This window comes from Crocuta crocuta, unplaced genomic scaffold (genome assembly GCF_008692635.1).
Source record: "Crocuta crocuta isolate KB4526 unplaced genomic scaffold, BGI_CrCroc_1.0 scaffold277, whole genome shotgun sequence".
Classification (NCBI taxonomy): domain Eukaryota; kingdom Metazoa; phylum Chordata; class Mammalia; order Carnivora; family Hyaenidae; genus Crocuta; species Crocuta crocuta.
Window position 1 is genome coordinate 781,805 of NW_027531912.1, and position 25,204 is coordinate 807,008.

General features: G+C 37.5%; 1 protein-coding gene and 1 pseudogene across 1 annotated transcript in view; both read right to left on the minus strand.

Annotated features, from left to right (window-relative positions):
• RNF17 (ring finger protein 17) overlaps window positions 1-25,204 on the minus strand; it is a 117,561-nt gene that overhangs the window by 37,049 nt on the left and 55,308 nt on the right. Inside the window, exons 17-23 of the mRNA XM_077774698.1 lie at window positions 18,578-18,731; window positions 15,601-15,716; window positions 14,500-14,620; window positions 11,345-11,465; window positions 3,146-3,373; window positions 2,350-2,500; window positions 2,076-2,194 (exon numbers count right to left, since the gene is read on the minus strand). Of these exons, the coding sequence (XP_077630824.1) occupies window positions 2,076-2,194; window positions 2,350-2,500; window positions 3,146-3,373; window positions 11,345-11,465; window positions 14,500-14,620; window positions 15,601-15,716; window positions 18,578-18,731 (1,010 nt within the window). The remainder of the gene's footprint in view (window positions 1-2,075; window positions 2,195-2,349; window positions 2,501-3,145; window positions 3,374-11,344; window positions 11,466-14,499; window positions 14,621-15,600; window positions 15,717-18,577; window positions 18,732-25,204) is intronic.
• Window positions 20,318-22,052, minus strand: LOC144240400 (26S proteasome regulatory subunit 4 pseudogene; annotated as a pseudogene).

Consider the following 25,204-nt stretch of genomic DNA (forward strand, 5'->3'; position numbering starts at 1 on the left):
TTCCATCTGAGTTCAAAAGATATAATTCAAGGTATGTATAGGAACACATTCTCTACAGTATTGGATACAATTAAAGGATTCATGGAATTCTGTTCAACTGCTCTGATTGAACTGTTCAGGGTAGAACTGAAAACTAGGATAAGATTTTTTTTTAATTTTTTTTTAATGTTTATTTATTTTCAAGAGACAGACAGAGTGCGAGCAGGGGAGGATCGTAGAGAGAGGGAGACACAGAATCCGAAGCAGGGTCCAGGCTCTGAGCTGTCAGCACAGAGCCCGACACAGGGCTCAAACCCACAAACTGTGAGATCATGACCTGAGCCAAAGTCGGTCACTTAACCGACTGAGCCATCCAGGCGCCCCTTTTAATTTTTAAAAAATGTTTCTTTTAGAGAGAGATAGAGACTGTGTGTCAACAGGGGAGAGGAAGAGAGGGAGGGGACAGAGTATCTGAAGCAGACTCTGTGCTGACAGAACACAGCTGATGCGGGGCTCAAACTCATGAACCATGAGATCATGACCGGAGCCGAAGTCAGACACTTAACTGACTGAGCCACCCAGGCGCCCTTAGGATAAGAATTTTTAGTATGTTGGCCTGAGATTTCCATTCCAGGGCATTACATTCTTTCAATTTATAGAACAAATTTATAGATACGGTCCCATAGTCACTCTCAGTAATCACAGATAGTGGAAAAGGTACCTGTAAGATTAGAGAAATATTCTGTGCAAATAGGCAGATTATGGAAACTATTATTGATAAGCACTTCAAGAACATTAAATAAATGTTACACCAGCAATTAGAACAGAAAGAGATCTCTAAGAACAAGGTATCCTATTGGGGAGGCCAATTTTAATACAGAGTACAGAAATACTAGTCACTGGAGCTGTCCGATAAAGAAACAACCTCCCTCCTCTGAGAGACAGGCTCCACAGTAATGACGTCAGCTGGTCTTGAATGTTCATTTTTTAGGGCTGGTATAAAAAGAATTACTGTCATGATGCCTCTAAGATCTTTGAGTTCCAACTCTAAGACTCTATAAATCTTTTATTTTTATTGAAGTATAATTAACATACAATGCTGTTAGTTTCTAGTGTACAATATACTGATTCAATAATTCCATACCTTACTCAGTTCTCACCATGGCCTGTTTGTCACCATACAACATTATCATAACATTATTGACTATATGCCCTGTGCATACTTTTCATCTCCATGACTTACTATTTCATAAAGGGAAGTTTATACCTCCTAATCCCTCTTTTAAAATTCTGTAATTCTTGTTACAGAAAATTAGCTTCATTTCCATAGATTTATCAATGAAGAAATGTGTCCTACCAACAGGAAACTGCCACTTCTGTATTTTTCAAAAAGAAATCTGAGGATAATATATACCCATACTGTCTGGTAGGAATCTGCTATGAATAAATATATACCAAAAATTGGGACAAATGAATACATTCTTAGAAACATAGACTCTTCCAAGGCATGGTCAGGAAGAAATAATCTGAATTTGGTGTGATGGGATATCACCTCACACATCTTCTTTATCCATCCATCTATTGCTTTCCTATCTTGGCTTCTGTAAATAAAGCTGAAATGAACATAGGGGTGTATGTTTTTTTGAATCAGTGTTTCAGTTGGTCTTTTGATGAACACCTAGAAGTGGAATTGCTGGATCATACAGTAGTTCTACCTGAAGTTTCTGAGAACCTCTCTGGTGTTTTCCAGAGCAGCTGCACCAGAGTGCATCCGGTTTCCCTTTACTCTACATCCTCACCAACATGTGTTTTCTTCTCTTTTTGTTAATAGCTTTCTAACATGTGTGAAGAGATCTCCTATTATGGTTTGACCATCTGTAAGTCTTCTTTAGAAAAAAATGACCTAAGTGTAAGACCTGACACCATAAAAATCCTAGAAGACACTTAGCCAACTAAGCCACCCAGGCACCTCCCAAATTAACTAGATTTATTGAATTTCAGAATGCCAGTAAAATGAAAACTGAAAAGAACCTATCCAAAAAGAAAAATACTTATAATTATTCAATACTGAGAAAATTTACTCAGCTAAAGACTACCTTATATCAACAAGACAGCATTCCAAAGATAATCTTCCCATTGTCCGTAGGTTTTCTTGAAGCTCTCGTAAACAGGTAACATTCACTACTAGTTCAACACCCACGTCATACAGCAAAACCTATGAAAATAGTAACTTTGAGTCCGGGGACAGACAGTACTTTAAAATATTTTTTGCAAACTGAATAGCATAATAAAAATTAGATTTAAAAAATTTCAAAGTAAAAATACTGAATCCATTTACCTTCACAATTATATTTTTAACTCTGCATTTACCTCTACCAACGTGTCTGTAACCATTCTGATGATCTGGCCTCTTTGCCACTGATTTTTATCTGGGATCCTAACAGCACAGTGCATATCATTTTCCCATTTAACAGCTTCCCATTTTGAGTCTTCATAAGCAGCTACCATCTTTTCTTCTAAACTAGAGAAAAAATTAACTTTCAAACCTTTTCTTACAACATATAATTCTCTGACCATGTCTTCTACTCTTCCCTTTTCTCACTCTACTCAAGCCAAACTGGATACCTTGTTTTTCCTTGAGTACCCAAGCACATTTCCACTGCAGGGTCTTTGAACTTGTTCTTCCCTCTCCGTGAGATGACCTTCCTCCAGATATCCTCATGGTTTACTCCCTCTCTTCCTTTAGGATCCATTTCAAATGTCATTGTCCTTTTGAGGTCTTCCCTGCCTTCCTCAACTGCTTTTACTCTATTGTCTTTATCATCTGATACAGTAAATATTTTATTTGCCTACTGTCTCTCCCTCTACCAGAATTTAAGCATCATGACAGCAAAGACTTGTAAATGTTTTTACCACTGCATCCTCAACACCTACAATACTGGTTGTCAAATAACAGGTATTCAATAAGTATTTGTGGAATCACTAATTCTAATGTAGTGAAAACAACCAGTAAAGACACTACCTGTATACTTTTAACTAGTTTTTAAGTGACTACTTAGCTGAAATAATTTTGCTTTTAAAATTCTACATCTATGATTTATAGATTTTTCAAACAAAATACAGAGAAAAGCCCATATGCAATATAGGTTTTCCTTATATGTTATACCTGTTAAGTAAGTTTTCTGTTAATAACCACTGAACGTAAATCTTCTCAGGAGATATCACATTACAGATATGTACGGGTAATTCCTTATTATAAAGTGATTGGAGATTCTCATTAGGTAGTGATTTTATAGACACAGGATTTAAGCTGTTTACTTCATTTGAAATAATTTCTTCTGGAGAAGGATCCCATACTTCGCTATGCTTTTTGGAATTATCCTTGAGGGTATACCTGGAAAATAACAAAACCCATCAGCAAAAAGAGTAGTTTGCAAAATATTCACGTTTGTATTTGCTTAGATCTAGAGATGAACAAGTTTTAGCTATGATTCGCTGCTTCCTAGTTTTCACATTAACAGCAATTTTAGTTTCTTTTCAAAAAGGGTTAACTACTACTAGCAAAGTTAAGTACAAAAACCACCCTAGAAGCCAAACTTTCTATGTATTTTTTTTGAGTGAGCAAGAGCATGAGCCGGGGGCAGGGAGGGCGAGGACAGAGGGAGGGGAAGGGAGGGGAGGGGAGGACAGGGGGAGGGAGGGAGGGAGAGAATCCCAAGCAGGATCCACATTCAATATTGAGTCCAACATGGGGCTTAATCCCACAACCCTGTGATCATGACCTGAGCTGAAACCAAGAGCCAGATGCTCAACTGAATGAGCCACCCAGGCGTCCCCTCTTTCACTCTTAAACATGTCCAAATTTGGATGAGAAATATTCTCACCTTACTAATAAGTTCATTAAATCAATACATTAATAAATGTTGCCAATCCAAATTTTAAGATTCATTACACAACAAAATTTGAAATGTCTTAAAATATATATGTAATACATATATATGTGACATAAACGTGACAGATTTTCCTAATTATAATTTTATAAATTTACAGAATATTACCAGTAATTGAGCTATGGATCAGAAAAAAAAACATTTTAAAATTACCAATAAATAAATTTCAATCCACTGGGGGTGCCTGGGTGGCTTAGTCGATTAAGCAGCTGACTTTGGCTCAGGTCATGATCTCACGGTTCATGGGTTCGAGCCCCACGTCAGGCTCTGTGCTGACAGCCAGCTCAGAGCCCGGGGTCTGCTTCAGATTCTGTATCTCCTCTCTCTCTGACCTTCCCCTGGTCACTCTGTCTCTCTCTCTCTCAGAAATAATTTTAAAAAACATTTAAAAAATTAAAAAAATTTTAATCCACAATATTACAGACTATTCTGTCTATACGGAATATTGCAAAATTCGGCATTTCAAGTGGTGATTCATACAGAGATAAAAAATGTAATAATAAGTAGTGGCACCGGAGTGGCTCGGTCGGTTAAATGTCTGACTCTTCGGTTCAGATCATGATCTTGCAGTTTGTGGGTGTGGGCCCCGTGTGAAGACTCTGTGCTGGTTGTGCGGAAACTGCTTGGGATTCTCTCTCTCTCTCTCTCTCTCTCTCTCTGCCCCTCTCTTGCTCTTGTTCTCTCTTGCAAAATAATAAACTTTAAAAAATTATAAATATTGTAATAAGTATTTTGCGATGAGTCTGAATTTTGTAATGCTTGTATTATTTGCCCACTTCTGAAAATCTGTTATTTGTTGTGACTTATCAGTCTATGTAACTATTACTTCTGCTTATTTAATTCTATAATTAGAACTCTGTATTCTCTTCCTTAAAGGGGGCCTTCCAACTTTCAGGCTCACTGATGACACCTGGATTTGCCCATGATGAGCACAAAAGTGCCAGCATTTAGAAGTGAGTAAATACACCTGACCTGTTCTCACCCCTGCACTCCCACTCTTTATCATGTGCTTCTGTTACGACGCAACTAAACCGACCACTGCAGTCCAGTGTCACAAACCCGAAGGCCTGGTGTGTGGCTGGCGGTCTTCCTGACATAGTTGTCTGCCACTTGAAGGGGCCTCCCTCTAATATGCCTAAGGCACCTCAGACACAGTATGTCCAAAGCTGGCATCACATCTACTTTCCCCCCAAACCTGCTCCCCTTGAAAACAAGGAACAGTATCACCAGCTATTGGGTGGTTTGAGTCAGTGACCCTGAAAGTCAATCTTGACCCCTCCCCTCTTACTCACCTACAATGAATAGCAAGGTCCTGCAATATTTACCTCCTTCATATTTCATAATCTACCTGTTTTTCTATCCCCAAGTAACTATAACTTCAATACTCTACAGTACCCACTTCTAGCGTAACACTTTATTTTTAAAACTTGCAGCTAGAGGGAACTTTCTTCTATTTATTTACTTAAATGTATTTTTTAAAATTTACATCCAAGTTAGTATATAGTACAATGATTTCAGGAGTGGATTCCTTAATGGCCCTTACCATTTAACTCCTTTACCCCTCACAACCTCTCCAGTAACCCTCTGTTTGTCTCCATATTTAAGAGTCTCTTATGTTCTGTCTCCTTCCCTGTTTTATATTATTTTTGCTTCCCTTATGTTCATCTGTTCTATGTCTTTTTTTTTTTTTTAATGTTTTTTATTTATTTCTGAGGGAGAGAGACACAGCATGAGCAGGGGAGGGTCAGAGAGAGGGGGAGACACAGAATCTGAAGGAGGATCCAGGCTCTGAGCTGTCAGCACAGAGCCCAACACGGGGCTTGAACCCACGAGCTGTGAGATCATGACCTGAGCCAAAGTTGGACGCTTAACTGACTGAGCCAGCCAGGCGCCCCTGTTCTGTGTCTTAAAGTCGTCATATGAGTGAAGTCATATGATATTTTTCTCTAATTTCACTCAGCCAGAAATTACCAGAGGGAACTTTCTAAAATCCAAGTTTCCTCTCAGTCCTTTGCCTAAAATCATTCAATAGACTCCCACCCTGTTTCCTGAAGGGATAAAGTTCAAATACACGGAAATGTTTGAAATTTAGATACAATTTATCTTTAACTTACTTCTCATTGATCAAGGTTCTGTAATTATCTGGTCTCTGCATTTCTCTCCAGCTTGATCTCTTGCCTTACCTGCTACTACTACCTTTCTTCCGATCTACCAGCAATGTGAGTGTACTGACAATACCCAGACACACCACCTTTTTTCTGTGTATAGGCTTTTACCCCCAGTTGTACTACAGAATTCAGCTTAGGTGAAATCTCCAGTGGCACACTCTCCAGAATTCCCATAATGCTATGGGAAGAGTCCTTATCACACTGAAAGATGACCCGACCACCTCTCCTTCCTATTATATACTCTAAGCTCCATGAAGGCACAAACCATCACGGAGTACAGGATTTGTTACAATGTAGTAAGTAGGCATACAAATATCTCTTTCTTATTTAACCAGTAAATCCTAGCTAATGGACTTTTTAAAACAGCTTTTTGATGTAGGTTTTCCACAACAAAAAGTAACCCATTTCAAGTGTATGATTCAATGATTTTTAGTTAACTTTAACCAAATTGTGTAACCATCACCATAAATCAGTTTTAAACAATTTCATCTCTCCCCAGAAAGATCCTCCCTGTCCATTTAATTTTTTTATGTTTATTTATTTTTGAAGGAGAGAGAGACAGAGCCTGAGCATAGGTGGGGCAGGGAGACAAAAAAACACAAAGCAGGCTCTAGGCTGTCAGCACAGAGCCTGAAGCAGGGCTCAAACTCACCACGGGTGAGATCATGGCCTGAGCTGAAGTCCGAGGCTGAAGCAACTGAGCTTTCTAAGAGCCCCATCACCATGTCCACTGAGAGTGAATCTTCCCTGCCCCTAGCTCTAGGCACTCTCTAATAAACTTTTTTGTATCTCTAAACTTGTCTTTTTTGGGCATACCATGTAAATGGAATCCTATACAATCTCTTATATTTGGCTTTAATTAACTTAAAATTTTTGAAGTTTATCCATGATGTAGATGTGTCAGCAGTAGTTTGTTCCTTTTTGTGGCTAACTAGTATTCCATTATAGAAATGTATATAGTATTTTGACTGTTTACCTACCACTCACTGGATATTTATATCATTTCCAGTGGTTGGCTATTCTGAATAATGCTGCTGTGAACATTTGTTCACAAGTCTGTATGTGAACACAGGTTGTCATTTCTCCAGGGCATATATACCTAGGAGTGAAATTGTGGGGTTGAGCGTGGTTTTACATTTAACTTTCTTTAAAAAATTTTTTATGTCTTTATTTTGAGAGACAGAGACAGAGAGCAAGCAGGGGAGGGGCAGAGAGAGAGGGAGACACAGAATCTGAAGCAGGCTCCACGCTCTGAGCTGTCAGCACAGAGCCCAACGCGGGGCTCAAACCCACGAGCTGTGAGATCATGACCTGAGCTGAAGTCGGAAGCCTAACTAACTGACCCACCCCGGTGGCATGTTTAACTTAAGAAATTTGCAAACCACTTTCTAAAGAGGCTGTACCATTGACATCCCTGCCAGTAATGAGGGTTACTCCACATCCTTTCCAACATCTGTCTTGTGTATGATAGCATTCTAGTGCACGAGAAATGGTATCTCATTGTGGTTTTAATTTGCATTTCCCTGATGATTATTAATAATGTTGAGCATCTTTTCATGTACTTATTAGCTAACTGTATACTTTCTTTGGTCTGCTTATATCTTGTACCCATTTCTTTTGGTTGAATAATTTGTCTTACTGAATTTTTTGTCTTATGAATTCCAGATAGAGTAAGTCCTTTATGGGACAGATTTGGCAAATATTTTCTCCCACTCTGTTGTTGTTATCATTATTATTATTATTGAGATAGAGAGGGAAAGGGTGGGGGGATGGGCAGGGGAGGGGCACAGGGAGGGAGAGAATCTTAAACAGGCTCCATCCCCAGCAGAGGCCAACAATGCATGTCGTGATCCCATGACCCTGGAATCATGACCTAAGCTGAAATCAAGAGTAAGTTCCTTAACCCAGGTGCCCCTGTCTTTCATTTACTTAATAGTGTCTTTCAAAGTTCACTAGTTTTGAATTTTGAGGAGGATCAACTTACCAACTTTTTTCTTTTATGAACTGTGCTTCCGGTGTCCTGTATAAGAAATCTTTTCCCAATCTACAGGCCTCCTATTTCTCCTAGAAGTTCTGTTTTAGCTCTTAATTTTATGAGTATATTCCATTTTGAGTGAGCTTTGTTTATGGTGTGAGCTAAGGGCTGTTTATCTTTTTTGCTGGTGGACATCCCATTGCCACAACACCATTTGTTGAACAGACTACTGTTTTTACCCCAATGAACTGTCTTTGCACCTTTGTTTAAAAAAATCTATTGATTATAAAGATTTATTTCCCAACTCTCAATTATATTTATTCATCTATAGGTCTATCTTTACATTAGTACCACACTGTCTTTGTAGTTGTGGCTTTATATTAAGTTCTGAAATTGGAGGTGGAAGTCCTCCAACTTTGTTTTCAAAATGGTTTTGGCTATTTTATGCGTTTTGCATTTTCACATAAAATTTAAAGTATCATCAATTTCTGCACATTTTAATCTGCTGGAATCTGGCAGGGTTTGAGCTGAATCTACAGCTAATGGACTTTTTAGGAGATTTTTAGGTTAGTGAAATACTCTGATATTATAACGGTAGATTAATGCCATCATACATTTGGTCAAAGCCCACATAATGTACACTAATGTAAATTATGGATGTTGGATGATTGTGATATGTCAGTGTAGCTTCACTGACATTTACCACTTTGACAGCTGATAGTGGGGGAGGGGTGTGCCTGTTGGGGGTGCAGGGAGTATGTGGGAAATCCCTTTGCTTTCTGCTCAGTGTTATGAACATAAAACTGCTCCAAAAAAGAAAGCCTATTTAACAAAGTAAAAAGGATGACAGGCCTAAATATGAGACCTAAAACTGTAAAACTTCAGAAGAATACATAGCAGAAAATGTTAGGCAAAGATTTCCTAGTTATAAAGCAAAGTGCTTGAATTATAAAAGAAAAAATTATCAAAGTAGACATCAAAGCCAGAAACTTCTCTTTCAAGACACTGTTAAGAAGCCACAGACTTGAAAAAAATAATTGCAAAGCACATTAACTGATAAAGGACTCTTATCTGGAAGAAATTTCATTTTCACTAACAATAAGCAACACGATTCAGCACAAAACAGTTGAAAAGAAACTTCACCAAATAAGAGATACAGATGGCAAATAAGCACATGAAAAGGTCCTTAATGTCATTAAATACATTAAAATTAAAACCACTAGAAAAATCACTTTATTTCTATTAAAAGGGCTAATGTAAACACAAAATGATCACATCAAATGCTGGCACGGATACAGAACAACAGAAATGGTTGGAATTGCTGTTTCAGAATGGTTTCTGGTGGAAATGCAAAATGGTAGAGCCAGTTTTGAAAACATGTGGCAGTTTATTCCTATAAAGTTAAAAATATATAATAATAAACTTTTAGATATACATACTAAAATATTAAATGGATGAAGTTATATGGTGTCTGAGATTTGTGCCAAAGTTATCAAGGCAATTATGTAGGTGGGATATTAAACTAAGAGAAAAAAAACCCACTTACTTTACAAGCAGCAATCTCACTTCCAGGTATTTACTCAGGAGAATACATATATATGCCTACAAAAACCTATATGCAAATGTTTACAACACCTTTATTCACAAAATCTCTCAAACTGGAAATAGCCCAAGTGTTCACCAATTAGGGACTGTATAATACTGTGGTACAACCAGACAACAGAATACTAGTGAGCAATAAAAACTACCGATACATGCAACAATATGGATGCATCCTAAAGCATTAAGTGAAAGAGGCCAGACAAAAAAGTCAATACACTGTGACTCTATTTACAAGAAGTTGTAGAAAAGTCAAAATTATAGAAACAGAAATTAGATCAGTAATTGCCAAGGTTTGGATGTGGAGGAAGAGAAAGAACTACAAAGGTGCACAAGGAACTTTTTGTGGTGATAGAAATATTCTGTATTTTAACTGTGATAATGGTTGTATGATTGTATATGTAACAGGGTGAATCTTATTGTATGTTTTACCTCGATAACCCTGACTTAAAAAGAATTTTTTTTTTTTAACATTTATTTATTTCTGAGAGACAGAGAGAGACAGAGCGAACAGGGGAGGGTCAGAGAGAGGAGAAGACACAGGATCTGAAGCAGCTCCAGGCTCTGAGCTGTCAGCACAGAGCCCGACGAGGGGCTCAACCCATGAACCGTGAGACCATGACCTGAGCCGAAGTCAAACACTCAACCGACTGAGCCACCTGGGTGCTCCAACAACCCTGACTTAAAAAAAACTCAGTCCGATGTATTTAAGTGTTTCCTCTCATCCCTTCTCTTCCCTTACTTAGGGCCGACGGTGGGAGAAGGACTGGTCCTCTCTGCTGCATCCAGCAACTCCGCTGTTAGGGCAGGGAGGGGGGGCGAGACCACATGCTGAGCGCGGGACTGCAGGCTTCAGCTGGGAATCACTGTCTCACTGTTACCCTGACAGGCATTCTGTGTGGGTGTTATCAAGTATTTGCTTTCCTGAGGACAGTATGTGGGAGTTCTTCAGAAGACCCTTCAGGGGCCACTCCACTACACAGCCTGTATTGTGAAAGAACTGCTTTTGTATTAACACAATGGCTCAAATCCTGCTCTCATTCAACGTACCCAGTTGTACCCAGAAAAAATTCACATTTCTCCAAATGGAAATGTGGGGTACCAATAACTACTCTGCCATTTCTCTTACTAATTCTCTTCTCAAATAGGCACAAAGGGCTACTAAAGCAGACGTTCTACCTAGAAATAAGATGCTATTCTCCTTTTTGTAGAAGTACCTTCAATCCCTAGGAGCCATTCTCTTGGTTTCAGAGTCACTTAGGGATGGAGGGAAAAGCCACTCTACTACTCCCCATTAAATGAATGACTCCAATTATTTTTCCTTCTATTTTTCTTGATTCAAAAACAGGAGAAACCTCCCAAGCAGATATCGAAAAGCAAATGACATGCTACTTTCTCTCTCTCTTTTTAAAACTTTTATTTATTTATTTTGAGAAAGAGAGAGCGAGCACATGCACGCAAGCAGGGTTTGGGGGGCAGAGAGAGAGGGAAAGAGAGAACCCCAAGCAGGCTCTGCACTGTCAGTACGTGGAGCCCAATGCAGGGCTCAATCATGACCGGAGCCAAAATCAAGAGTCAGATGCTGAACTGACTTGAGCCACCCACGCGCCCTACCACCTTCTTGTGAATAGATTGTTACACAGGAATTTTTAAAAGTTTATAGGTCTACTTACCCTACTTCATAAGATGCTAGGCCCTCTTTGACCAGCTGGTCATTTATACTGGTAGGAGTCATTCCAGGAGCACCAAGAGAATCAAAAAGCTCAACTGAGAGCACATTATCTTCCAGAATTTCTGTAAAACCATTAACACAAGTTTGGGGAAAGAAATAAATATGTGGCAAGATACACTAAATGAGGCAATTTTAAATAATAAGAAAATTTCATTTTGCATACATGTGGCTTCTTGCTGAGTAATATCAAAGTCTCTCTGCAGGGGTAAAAAGTAGCATTTACAAACATAAAGCAATTGTCCATATGCAAATTAATACAATTTTCATTTTAGATTATGTGCGGTTCTATAACAAATCAAAAGCAATTTAAAGCTTAAACTCAGAAAAATATAAATTGATATTCACTGAAGTGTTCTGATGTGTTTTTAAACTGTTTTATTAAATTCAACCAAGTTCCAGAGGACAAAAGAATGAAAGTTAATTCAGGCCAGTGACTATCTGCAGAGGTTTATAGCTTTTAGGAAAATGGCACAAAGTTCAAAACAACAAAAGCTCCAAAAATACTCTTAATTAGAGTCTGGAATCTGGAATTTTTTTTCCATCCCTCTGTTTTTAGGACAAACCATCTAACTTTTCATTTCTTTTAGAAGACAAATTGGTTAATTAAACAAGTAGATCTATTTAGATTTCTTAAATGAAACTGGGAGTTTAACTATGGGGAATATTTCTATCTCATGTGCCTGTTTACTTACTTACGGCACACAGCACAGAGAACCAGCTAATATGTATCTGAATAAACAACAGAGGAATTTCTTTAGGAAACACATATGCTCTAACTGCAGTTTATGTCTACACTTTCTACACAACAGCAGCTGGTAGCCGTGGGTCAGAAGACAATTCTAAATAAAAAGAGAGAGTTACCAGCATCCTAGATCATAAAAATACAGGTTAGAAAACTTTTTCCAAGAGCCTAAAAATGATTCTGGCCTACTTTTCAATGGATCAGACAGATCATCTAGATATAAAAGTCTAAGCGATGCTGAGCCTCAATAAATTTTAATCTCTTTACTTTCCACCTGTATTTCCCATAAAGTTCTTATTCCAAAAGGGCCAACTTTCTATATGTTCTGTATTGTTACCACCTTGCTCTGCTAATCAAAATTTAAATATCCCTTGCTTTATAAGGTAACAATAAATAATAATGGGAGGCTCCCCTTCTCAGCTGTGGTAGTTCATTTTAATACTAACGTCTTAAAACTCTTAATTTCATCACTGCACAGGTTAATGAGGTAATATATTTTAGATTTAAGGAGTGCCAGAAGGCCCCACTAAAATTATCTAGGATAATAACTATGTTGTGACTAGTGTTTGATTATTATTGGTATAACAGGTATAACAAGTAATTAAGTGAGTAAGCAAAAGGGGTAAAAATAGAAACCAAGTCAGGTCCACTGCAGGGAGAGGAGCTAAAACCAGCAGAATAAAACACCAAAAGGTAAGCAGAATTATCTAGGCTAAATTCTACGCAAAACCAGTGGAGATAATTCGAGGACTTAGAAGCCCTTAATATACTGTTCATATCAGAGAAGACAGATATAAAAATGTTACTGACTGATGATGAAATATCTATAATCACATTCCTCCCTAAAGAAACTATTTCTTCAGAACAATTTCTTGTATCAACACTGTGTATAAATTATCACTGATATGCATCAGTTCCAGGTTATGTAACCTTGAGCAGCTGACCACTAAGCTTCAGTCTTCTCACTGTAAAACAGGCTAACACTGATAGTAGTTAGGTTCACTTAATGGTAGTATCATAGAGGTGAACAAATACATACAGTAAAAATTACCCTGGGAATTCCCATAAATCAACCTTAAGTAAACACGGTCTTGTATACTCTGCACTAGTACGTATTAAGACCAACACAACCAGAAAAACAAGACTCCCACCACTCCCCACACCCAAATTCAAACCCCTTGGGGCCAGACATGTTTCAGAACTCTTCAAATTGAGAAAGGTTATGTAAAACATATACTGCATATTTTCTAATACCCGCAGCAGATTCTGCCTACAAAGATACATTACTATCCTGAAATGGAATATAGGATATTCACTACAAAGGAGATAAAGACTGTATATACCTTCATGTCAATTCAGATCAGGTTTTGCTACTAACTTTTCATTTCAGAACATGGTGGGTTATAAAATTATAAGGTCAGTCTGTATCTTGGACCCAAGCTACTCCAAAAAAGAAATAGGTTTTTTCAAAATATGGGGAGAGTCTACAGCTGAATTCACTTAAGTCGTATGAAATGGAAGGAAAAAAAGAACATATGAAAACACTATCAGAAAACACTATCACTTCCCCTCACTTTCCTGCACATTAAAGTTTAGCAGCTATCATGCCAAAATCAGGATAGAGTCCCTGTAAAAATGCAAACAAATAAAAGAAGCTAATTCCTGTCTTTAGGGCTTTCAAGAGGTCATATCCAGGATGACTTGATATTTTTATTATTTTTTAAGATTCTATTTTTCATTTGTTTTTAAAATTTTTAATCTTTACTTTTGAGAGAGAAAGCATGAGCGGGGAAGGGGCAGAAAGAGAGAGAGACAAAGAATCCTAAGCAACGCCAACTTGGGTTGGGCATCCGACTTCAGCTCAGGTCATGATATCACAGCTCGTGGGTTCAAGCCCCACGTCCGGCTCTGTGCTGACAGCTCAGAGCCTGGAGCCTACTTCAGATTCTGTGTTTCCCTCTCTCTCTGCCCCTCCCCTACTTGCACTGTCTCTCTCTCAGAAATAAATAAAACACTAAAAAAAAAAAAAAGATCTTATTTTTAAGTAATCTTTACACCCAAAGTGGAGCTGGAAACCACAGCCCTAAGATCAAGTCACATACTCAATCAACCAAGCCGACCAAGCAACCCTGGGATGACTCGATCTTTGGCGGTAATTTTTGCCTCATGCTGATTTTATATTCTAGAGCCTGCAACTACATCTACTACACCAAATGCTCAATACACATTCTTTCTCACTACTCTTACTGATGGCACACTGAATTTATTCTGAGATCTGGCAAATGTTATAATGTTATTCTTATTTAAAATTATATATTATCATATAGCAACAAATAAAAGTGGAAATGACTTACTAACGACTGAACATGTCATAAACTTATCTTGAGTCTTTTCTTCAAATTTGTCCTTAGCTTTTTTGGACCACTGTATTGCCCTCATACGTGGTTCAATATAGGCCAGCTTACACTTAATTGCCTGTGTCAAACAAAATTGCACCATTAAGAAAAGTAAACTTAATTTCTAATTATTTTAGAATTAAACTAAAATTTTATGTGTACAAAAAACTTTGTGTTTGAACTTAACATATATTTAGAAAATAAATGTACAAAGGTGTCTATAAAATATTTTATAAATACAAATAATTGGAATCAACAGAGTATTTTATTTGGTTGAATGAATTACTGCACATTTAAACACGGATATAGCAAGCATTCACTGAAAGTATTACAGGTACTAATGATAAGCTGTTAAATGAGAAAAGCAGGTTATATGACTATCTAATCCTATTATTGTTAAAAACAGAACGCATCTTAGAACTACATGTATCAAAAATATTCAATGATTCTGAGTGATTCCTCTTTGTATCTATATTTTCAAGTTTTTCCTTTAATATTTTACCCATTTTTAAAATGAAAAATATTGTTTAACCAAAATTCAAATGCTTAGGTGCACTGAGAGATGGAAAATAAGCCTTAACCATATCTCTGGGGAAGGATTCCAAAAGAAGGATAATTTTTCACTTTTTCTTCCAGATTTCTCTCTTTCTCTTGCACATGTCATATATACTTACACATAAACGGGACTGCGGAAAAATGCTCCTATGAAGAGATTTTTTTTCCACAAAATACATCATCCTCTTACCTCATTATACAGGTATTTCAAAATAACATTAACAGCTGCAGAGTAGTAATATTTATAAAGACAAAAACATACACACACATATACATTTATAATTAATGCTTATTTGCTAAGATATACACATTCCTTTATAATTTATAGCTGCTATATAGAAAATTAGAGGAATTACAACCACTCTTTTCTATAGTCCATGTGTTAGAAATTATTTACAGACAAAAATGTTATTTAACAGAATTTCTGTAATAAAAATGATTTCTAAATATACTTTCATATTTGTGCTAAAATTCTAACTCTATGATTCAAAATAAATAAATTACCTTCTCTGGGGGATTCAGAAACTCATCCTTTATTTTACGCATTTCTTTAAGTGTTATTTTTGCAGAATTGCCAAAGTCTACATATTTAACTTCAACTTCACGACGTCCAGGCAATCCTTCAAAAATTATGAAATTAGAAATCACAAATCTGGAAAACAGAGAATTTTCTAGCAAAATTTAGACTAATCAACAATCAACTATGTTATAATACTTTTATGATCAACATACAAACTTTTTTTTTTTTGAGAGAGAGAGAATGAGGGCATGCATGTGTGCAGGGAGGGAGGGCAAACAAAAGGGAGAGACAGAATCTTAAGCAGGCTCCGTGCCCGTGTGAAAACTGATGTGGAGCTCAGTTCCACAAGCTTGGGGTCATGACCTGAGCTGAAATCAAGAGTCAGATGCTTAACTGACTGAGCCATCCAGGTGCCCCAATACTTTTTTTAGTGTAAAAAATATTTCCAATATGTGAACTTAAACAAGTCAACCATAATGCAGAGTTGTTCAGAATTGAATGAAAAATCAACAATTTTAAGATATTCAAAGGAAAGTCAAAATCAGTTTAACAATACAGCTATCAAATGGTAGGTATTATCGCCTAAAAGTTAAAAATTAGGCATTAAGACTGACTGAACTAGAATCCAGTCAAATTCCATGTGACTCTAAGCAAGCTAATTACTCTCTAAAATTTTACCCTGAGCAAATTCCTTTTACTAAGACTCATTATTTCATGTGTAAAGTGGGCATACCAATAGCATCCAATCTCATAAGACTTTTTTTTTTTGAGGTTTCACCTATTTAAAAAATTTGCAAAGCACCAAAGTAAGCACTTAATGTTTAACTGTTAGCCAACACAGGTGATTAAATAAGGCAAAAGGTTTAATAATCAAACTAAAGATTCATTCATATAATGATAACCTAATTGAAATTGAAAAAAATTATTTGGGGGGATATTGTGAAAAATAAGCAGAGACAGACCTCCTTGTCAATCTAATCTCTTTATTTCATAGGATACAATGAAGCCCTTAAAAAGTCCAAATACGTGGAAGTTTAAAAAAAAAACCTATCACAACGACCTTTTGAAAATACTCAAAGTATATGGGTGACCTTATCCTCTCTTAGCACACTTATGTATAGTGCTACTAAACCTGTTGCCATCACTTTCAAGTTTAAAGAGTAGTACAGTATAGATCATTTCAAAAGTACAGGAAGTGTCTGCTTCCTGGCAGAAGCAGAAGGAACAACACCCGTACTCAAGAAGACACGCCACACGACTCGGGCCCTATGGTAGCTGCTATCTGCAATAACGAGAAGACGTGTGTTACCCTAAGTGTAAGAAGGGGAGGGAATCCCTCCACACATGCAATGATATTATTAACTGTACCAGTGCCATTAGATTCTTTAATCTCTGAATGGAGATGTAGTTTTAGACAAAACAAATAAATGGGCAGGAGATGAAATTGAAGGAACATTTTATTTTCTTAATTTCTTAATGTTTATTTATTTTTGAGAGAGACAGAACGTGAGCAGGGGAGGGGCAGAGAAGGAGGGAGACACAGAATCTGAAGCAGCTCCAGGCTCTGTCTGAGCTGTCAGCACAGAGGCTGATGCGGGACTGGAACTCATGAACCATGAGATCATGACCTGAGCTCAAGTCAGACACTTCACTGACTGAACTACCCAGGTGCACCTAAAGAACATTTTAAACCCAGACTATCAATCATGTAAGAGTAGAGTCAGGAGACATGAAGGGTCTCAAAATTTACCTGCAATTATTCTGAGGAAACAATTAGAAGATGCTCCACAAAAATAGGGGAGTAAACTTAAGAGGTAAACATGGGATCCATAAAACAAGGGATTCAATACAGGAAGACAAATGTATTGCCAAGTGAGATAAATTCCCTGCATAAGAAAAGTGTAATAATCTTAGAGGACAGTCTAATTGGACAAAATAGAAGGATGTTTTCACCATTAAAAAAAAAAAAAATCAAACATTATCAGAAAAGTCTAATCATGTAGAAAATTGTTTTGAATAATCAGGAAAATGCAGCCATAAATTTAAAGAAAATGAAGTGAAAATTTGATGTAATTATTAACTCAAAATAGAAATAAAGTATTCTTTATGACTCAGTGAAAATATTTATATATAATATGAATTAAAAATTGTGATACAACTATGGGGGTGTGGTAGGATGGGCTTAAACGAGCTAGTTGAGATCTAAAACTGTCTACCATAAAAAGAACAGATAATATCTAAGAGTAAAATGTCAATAAAGTATTATATATTTAGAAGAAATAACACAGGTAAATACCAAAAGAAACAGCCGGAAGAATTTAAAGGAGTTTTTTTTTTTTTTTTTAACACATTATTTTGAGAGAGAAAGAACGAGAGAGAGCACATGCAAGCACAATCAGGGGAAGAGCAGTCGAGAGAGAGAGAGAAAGAGAGAGAGAGAGAGAGAGAGAGAGAGAGAGAGAGAATCTCAAGCAGGCTCCAATGATATCAGCGCAGAGTTGAACCTAGGGCTTGATCTCGCACACCGTGAGAATCGTGACCTGAGCTGAAATCAAGAGTCAGACGCTTGACCAACTGAGCCACCGAGTTGCCCCTAAAACATTTTTTTAATTTAAATAATTTCTACACCCAATATGGGGCTCAAACTCAGCCATCTAGCACCCCTAAAATATCTGCCTTTGAGGAGTGGAGTAGAAGTTGTTTAGCACTATTTTACTTTTTAAACAAGGTAGATATGAGAAAGGAAACAAAATAAAATACTTAAGCCCTAGTTAAATCAAAATCTAAGGACCCAGAGTTTACCTTCCAACATTACCCCTAGCTAACTAAAGATAGATAACTGAGCAAAATGGTAAGATCAAATAACATTACTTCCACAATTCGATCACAATACTTCTAACTGAAATGGTATCAGTTTTTAAACATAACATTTCCCTGTAGAAATAGTGTACAATCTCCTACCAATGACTTTTGCTCGGTACCAAACTCCATCTTCAAATTTAGCTACACAGGCTTGATCTTGAACTGGACAGATGATTTCCAGATTTTCTCCATCTTCACTTTTATAGAATTCTTCAATTGTCTTTAGTAGAAATAAAAAATCCAGGCTCTCTATCTAAGAGATAAAGGGATCAAAACATGTGGTATGTATTATAAGCACTGTTCATAAAATTATGAAGTGTTGGAATCAGATAAATCAATTGTATCACATAATTTATATTTGAAATATTTTATTACAGAAGCAACATATAACATTAGCAAATATGAACATAACAAAAATTTTAAAAAATCACAGTTCTCCAGGGGCACCTGGGTGGCTCAGTTGGTTGAGCTTCCCAACTTCAGCTCAGGTCATGATCTCATGGTTCATGAGTTTGAACACTACATCAGGCTCACTGCTGTCAGCACAGAGCCTGCTTCAGATCCTCTGTCCCCACCTCTCTCTGCTCCTTCCCTGCACATGCTCTCTCTCAAAGATGTAGAAGAACATTTTAAAAAATCACATTTCTCCAGATACCTTAAATATATATCCTTCCAGATCCTTTTCTTATACACAATCTTTCCATATTTTTTAAAACAAAAATGAAATATCACACATACCATTTGATTAGTTTGAATATTTGCATTTTTCTATCAGTTTTCACTTTTCTGTTTCGGTAAGTATTCCTATTAGTGCTTCTAGACCACATTTAGATGTCCCATGCTGTCCTAAACCAGTATTCAAGACTACATATTACATCTGATCATTTCAATAAATCTTTTAGAATCTAGTACGGTACTTTTTTTTTCTTTTTTTAATGACTTGGTCTTGCGGAAGAGTGCCTATTATGTGGTCACATCCTCATGCTATTATTTAGCTTGTTCCTCCATTAAATGGGGTCTAGCTCCTGAAATTTGTCAAAAGCTAAATTTGTCAAAAGCTATAGATGTGATGGATTCAAACCTTTTTTGGCCAGAATACAAATAAGTATACTTAAGTATACTTAGGTTGCAATATATCAAAAGACATAATGTCACTAACTCAATATTAACATGCTAAGATTCACCTACAGATTGGGTGATGATTCTGATCCCTCTATTGTATGTTCTTACTCCTATCAACCATCCATCTCATGGTTTTAAAGTGAATTGATAATTCTTTAAATCAGTAATTTCAGTAGGGTTTGTGAAATGACTGCATTGAGCATATTGGAGATTTCTCTTATTAAATAAGACTATTTGGTTACTGTAGTTCTTAAAGTTCCTGTAGTACCTAAAACATAGTTCTTTTAAAAAAGTCCTAAAACATCAAGGATGTCTGATTATCTCCTCAAATACCAATTCTTAAACTTAAAAAATATTTTAAAATACATTTCAAATGGCAAAAAACTTAGGTTCTTCTCTTTTTTGAGCATTATAATGCAAGTGGAAAATTTGTGAATCTAGCTTTTCTTGTTATTTTAGTTAAAATTTTAAAATTTTCTAAACTTTTATTTATTTTTGAGGAGAAGGTCGCTTTATTGGGGGCAGAGCACTGCATGTGGCCAACACATGAAGGCAGCCATGGGGGTGGGGGTCGCCTACACATCACACTCAAAAGGGACACTGGGGGTTTTGCTAAGAAAGATCAACTGGAATGTGGTTCCTCAGGCAGCTTCCCGACCTCATCCCTCTGAGGAGTCAGGACGCTCCTGACCATTTCCTTGAAGGCAAATGTGGTGGCTACAGGTAAAGCCCCTCAAGGGTGACTTCTTGTTTTTTATAAAGAACATTTTCTTTAGATGTTTTTGAAGTCTTCATTTGTTACTTTCATTCTGCGTTCTCTCAAGGCCATCAGACCAACTTCTGTACAGATTGCCTTGATGTTGTCCCTGTAGAGGTCATCTTTAACCATGATCAAGTCATCCCGGGTCACATCATCAGCCAGCATCATCCTGCTTGTGTGGATCTGAAACATGCGCTTCTTAGTCTTTTCACCGGACAGGGGGAACTCAATTTTCCTGTCAATGCGCCCTGGTCTGATAAGTGCTGGATCCAAAATTTCTATTCGGTTTGTGGCCATGGTATCTTTCACGTTACCCCTTGAATCAAATCCATCCAACTGGTTCAACAGTTCCAACATTGTTTGTTGAATTTCTCTTTCACCACCGGAATTTGAGTCATATCTTTTTGTTCCAATGGCATCAATTTCATCAATAAACACGATGGACAGTACATGTTCTTCCGCAACTCAAAAACAATTCCCGAATGAGTTTGGGCCCATCACATAGGTACTTCTGAATAAGTTCAGAGACAACCACTCTTAGGGAAGTGGCTGAGGTTTGGTTCGCTACTGCTACTGACCCCCTTTGGGGGCTTTATACCCAACTCTTCGTAATATTCAGGATGAGTGAGAGGAAGCTCCACATTTCCTTAATTTCCTGGATTTGATTGTCCAACTTCCCAATATCAGCACAGGTTTCCTGGGGGACTTTTTCTACCTTCATCACTGTGACCAAGGGATCTGTGTCATCCATGAGCACCTATGACGGCATGTACCTTGTGGTTGACCAGGACCAAACATCCTGGTTCCAGCAGGTCCTTGTCTACAAAGGAAAGAATGCTGATGTAGTGTTCTGAGCCCACAGATGTGGACACAATGGCATGACTGTCATCAATGATCCCTTCCAAGGTTCCTACCGACATTGGGGTCCCCCTCAGATCATCTAACTTTGATCTTTCCTCCTCTTTTCTTCTAAAGGCTTCATTTGTTCCTGATTTCTAATGAATTCTTCCTCTATGAGAAGGTAGTCTTTAATTCTCTGTAACTTCAGTAATTTTAAGTGGCATGGAGTGTGAAGTGTCACCAGTGTCAGCTTGCTGGCAGCATCTGGTCCCTTTGTTTTCTTCTTTTTCCCTACTCTAGTTGGTACAGAAGGTTCATATTTCTTTTTCTTGCCCTGTCATCCTTCTTGCCACTTCCAGGGCTATGACCACCACTCTTTGACTCATCTTGCTTCGGCCACTCGAACCCTAAACTTTTATTTCTAAGTAGATATTATACATAGTCTTCCATTAAGTTATCCAAAGTGAACAGTAAAAAATTCAACAGAGAAGTGACATCAGCAAAATAGGCTAGAAGGCTCCAAGTTCTTGTTCCCACACAGAAACATGGTAAAAAAAAAAATAAAAAATAAAAAAGAAGCCATATGAAGTTTTTGAGAACTCTGGAAAAGTCAAAGGTTTACTGCAACCAAGCAAAACCCAATCAAGTTCCTGGCATCCAAAGAAATCTCTGTCAAAATATTTGCTGAACACAAGCTAAAGGAATAGAGACTTTGGTGATCACACAAAAGGAATAGTCTTTGCAAAAACAGAATGGAAAAAGTCTCAAACACAAACCGACCACTATAGTCTTTAGCAATTAAGAAAATCCAGCAAATCCCAGGGAGGTGGGGATCTGACAGACTTACCACATTCTAACAGTCAAGTGCCCAGTTTTCAACAACAACAAAATCAGAAGAAATACAAAGAAAAAGGAAAACACGGCTCACTCATAGGAACAAAATAAATAGTAACCACCTCTGAAGAAGCTCAGATAGTGGACCTACTAGACAAAGACTTTAGAACTGTCTTAAATATGTTCAAAGAACTAAAGGAACACATGGATAAAGAACTAAAGGAAAGCAGGAAAACAATGAAAGACCAACATTAAAATATCAACAAAGAGACAGAAATTATAAAAAGGAATCAAACAAATTCTGGAGCTGAAAAGTACAGTAAGCAAAGTGAAAAATACACCAGAGGGTACAACAGCATATTTGAGCAAGCATGAGATAGGATCCATGAATCAGAAGATAGGGCAACTGAAATTATTTAGTGGGGAAAAGGAAAAAGAGTGAAGGAAACAGACTCAGGACTTGAACAGAGACTAAGAAAACCATCAGACAAATAAATATACCCATTATGGGAGCCCCTGAAGGAGAAGAGAAAGAAAGGAGCAGAAAGATTATTTGAAGACATAATGCCTTAAAACCTCCAAAATTTAATGACAGACATGGATTTACAAATCCAAGAAGCTCAATGTTATGGGTTGAATTGTATCTCTAAGAAAGAGGTGTTGGAGTTGGAACCTGGGAACGTGACATTATTTGGAGAGTCTTAACAAAGATAATCAAGTCAAAATGAGGTCATTATGGTAGGCCTTAATCCAATATCAGTGGTGTCATTAAAAGCAGAAGATTTAGGTACAAACACAGAATAATGCATATGAAGATGAAAGAAGAGATTAGGGTGGTGCAAGTCACAGACCATCCAAAATTTCCAGCTAATCACCAGAAACTAGGAGAAAAGAATGGAATATATTCTCACTCACAGCTCTAAGAAGGAACCAACCCTATTTATACCCGAATCTCACACTTCTAGACTCCAGAACTATGGGACAATAAATTTATGTTTTTTAAGCCACTTAATTTGTGTAACTTCGTTATTGCAGCCCTAGGAAATGAATACAGCTTTTGATTTTGAGATGTAAAGTGTTGCTATAAAAAAATACCTAGAACGTGGGTGTGGCTTTGGAATTAGGAAATGGGTAGAGAAGTTTTGAAGTGCCTCAATGAAAAGTCCAGGTTGCTTTGAAAAGAATTTTGGTAGAAATATAAATGTTAAAGGTGCTTCTGGTGAGATCTCAAACAGAAATGAGGAACATGTTATTGGAAACTAGAGAGAAGGCAATCCTTGATATAAAGTAGTAGAGAACTTGAACTGTATTATGTCAGACAGAAAGTAGAACGTTAATATTTAGCTAAGGAAATCTCTAAGCAAACTGCTGAAGTGCAGCTTGGTTTCTCCTGTTGTTTATGACAAACGTGAGAAGTCACAGATAAAGAATTGCTAAACATAAAGAAACAACTTGAAGAATTTAGAAAATTTTCAGTCTATCCATATTATAAACAATGAGAATGTGCTCATGAGGACACCAGGGGTGTGGCTGGACACTACTAAAGAGATTATGAGCAGGTGACATGTGGATCTAATCAATCATCTCAGCAGAAATTCTGCCACCTTGATGAAGGGGGTAGAGATGGGAAGAAAGAAGGAAGGCTGTTGAACTTGTGGGATTCTGTAGGCAGGAAGTGAGCTGACGGGGCTATACAGCCCTGAACATGTGTTATCTTTCAAGAAAAGGAATAATGACCCTGAAGGTAGTTCAGAGGCTTGGGTGTCTACTCCTGCCACTAGCAGCCCAGAAGGTACAGGTCTGAAAGGCAGGGCTGTCTTGTCCTCTGTTCCAGGAGGTGCAGCCTCCTGTGTTCCAGAGCATGAGGACAAATCCTCAAATCCAGTTTGTTGAGGCTGCTACCAGAACTGAGTGGGCAAAGCTACAATAGGCTGAATAGTCCTACTGGGAATGAAGGATGGAGCGTCCAGCCAAAGCAGATTATTCTCAAGTCATAAGAATATTTTTTTTTTAATTTTTTTTAATGTTTTATTTACTTCTAGGAGAGAGAGAGAGAGAGAGAGAGGGAGAGACAGCGTGAGCAGGGGAGGGTCAGAGAGAGAGGGAGTCACAGACTGAAACAGGCTCCAGGCTCTGAGCTGTCAGTCAGCACAGAGCCCGACGCGGGGCTCAAACCCACGAACCGCGAGATCATGACCTGAGCGAAAGTCGGACGCTTAACCAACCAAGCCACCCAGGCGCCCCTCAAGTCATAAAAATCTAATAGAATTTGCCCTGCTAGGTTTTAGATTTCTCTGGTTTCACATATTCAGAGATAGAGAAGAATTTTGCCCCAGCTTGGATGCTACCCAAGTCTTAACCTGAACTTGAATTAGAAGATGAGACTTGGCACTTTTGATTGACAATACTTACACATTTTGGACTCAGAACTGATGCTGGAATGGTTGGGATAGGGTGAATGTATTTTGCATATGAGAAGTACATGAATTTCTGATAGAGCAGAGAGTAGACTACTTTCAGAACTGTGTCCTCCTCAAAAAATATATTGGAGTTCTAACCCCTCAGTACTTCAGAATATAACCTTATAGAAGATAGGGTCTTACAGAGTTATCAAGCTAAAATAAAGTCTTAAGTGGGACCTAATTCAATATGACTAGTGTTCTTATTAAAAAATTGAGGCAGACAAGTACAGAGAAAATGCCATGTGAAGACAGCAGAAGAGACTGGGATAATGCAGAATCCAACAAGTAGTAAAGATTGCCAGCATACCACCAAAATCTAGGGGACAGACATGGAATAGATTTTCCCTCTAAGACCTCAGAACAAATGAACCCTGCCAACACCTTGATTTTAAGACTTCTACACTCCATCACTTCAGATCATAAAATTTTGTCATTTAAGCTATCATTTTATGGTATTTTGTTACAATGGCCCTAGGAAGCTAATACACTCAACAAACCCCAAGTAGGATAAACCCAAAGAGATACACTCATATGCATTATAATCAAATTATCAAAAACCAAAGACAAAGGTAGAATCGAAAGCACTGAGAGAGAAGCAACATGCCATGTACAAGGGATGATCAGTGAGATTACTTGCTGATTTCTTCTAAGAAACCTCTGAGGACAGAAGACAACAGAAAGATAACTTTAAAGTGCTTGAGGTCGGGG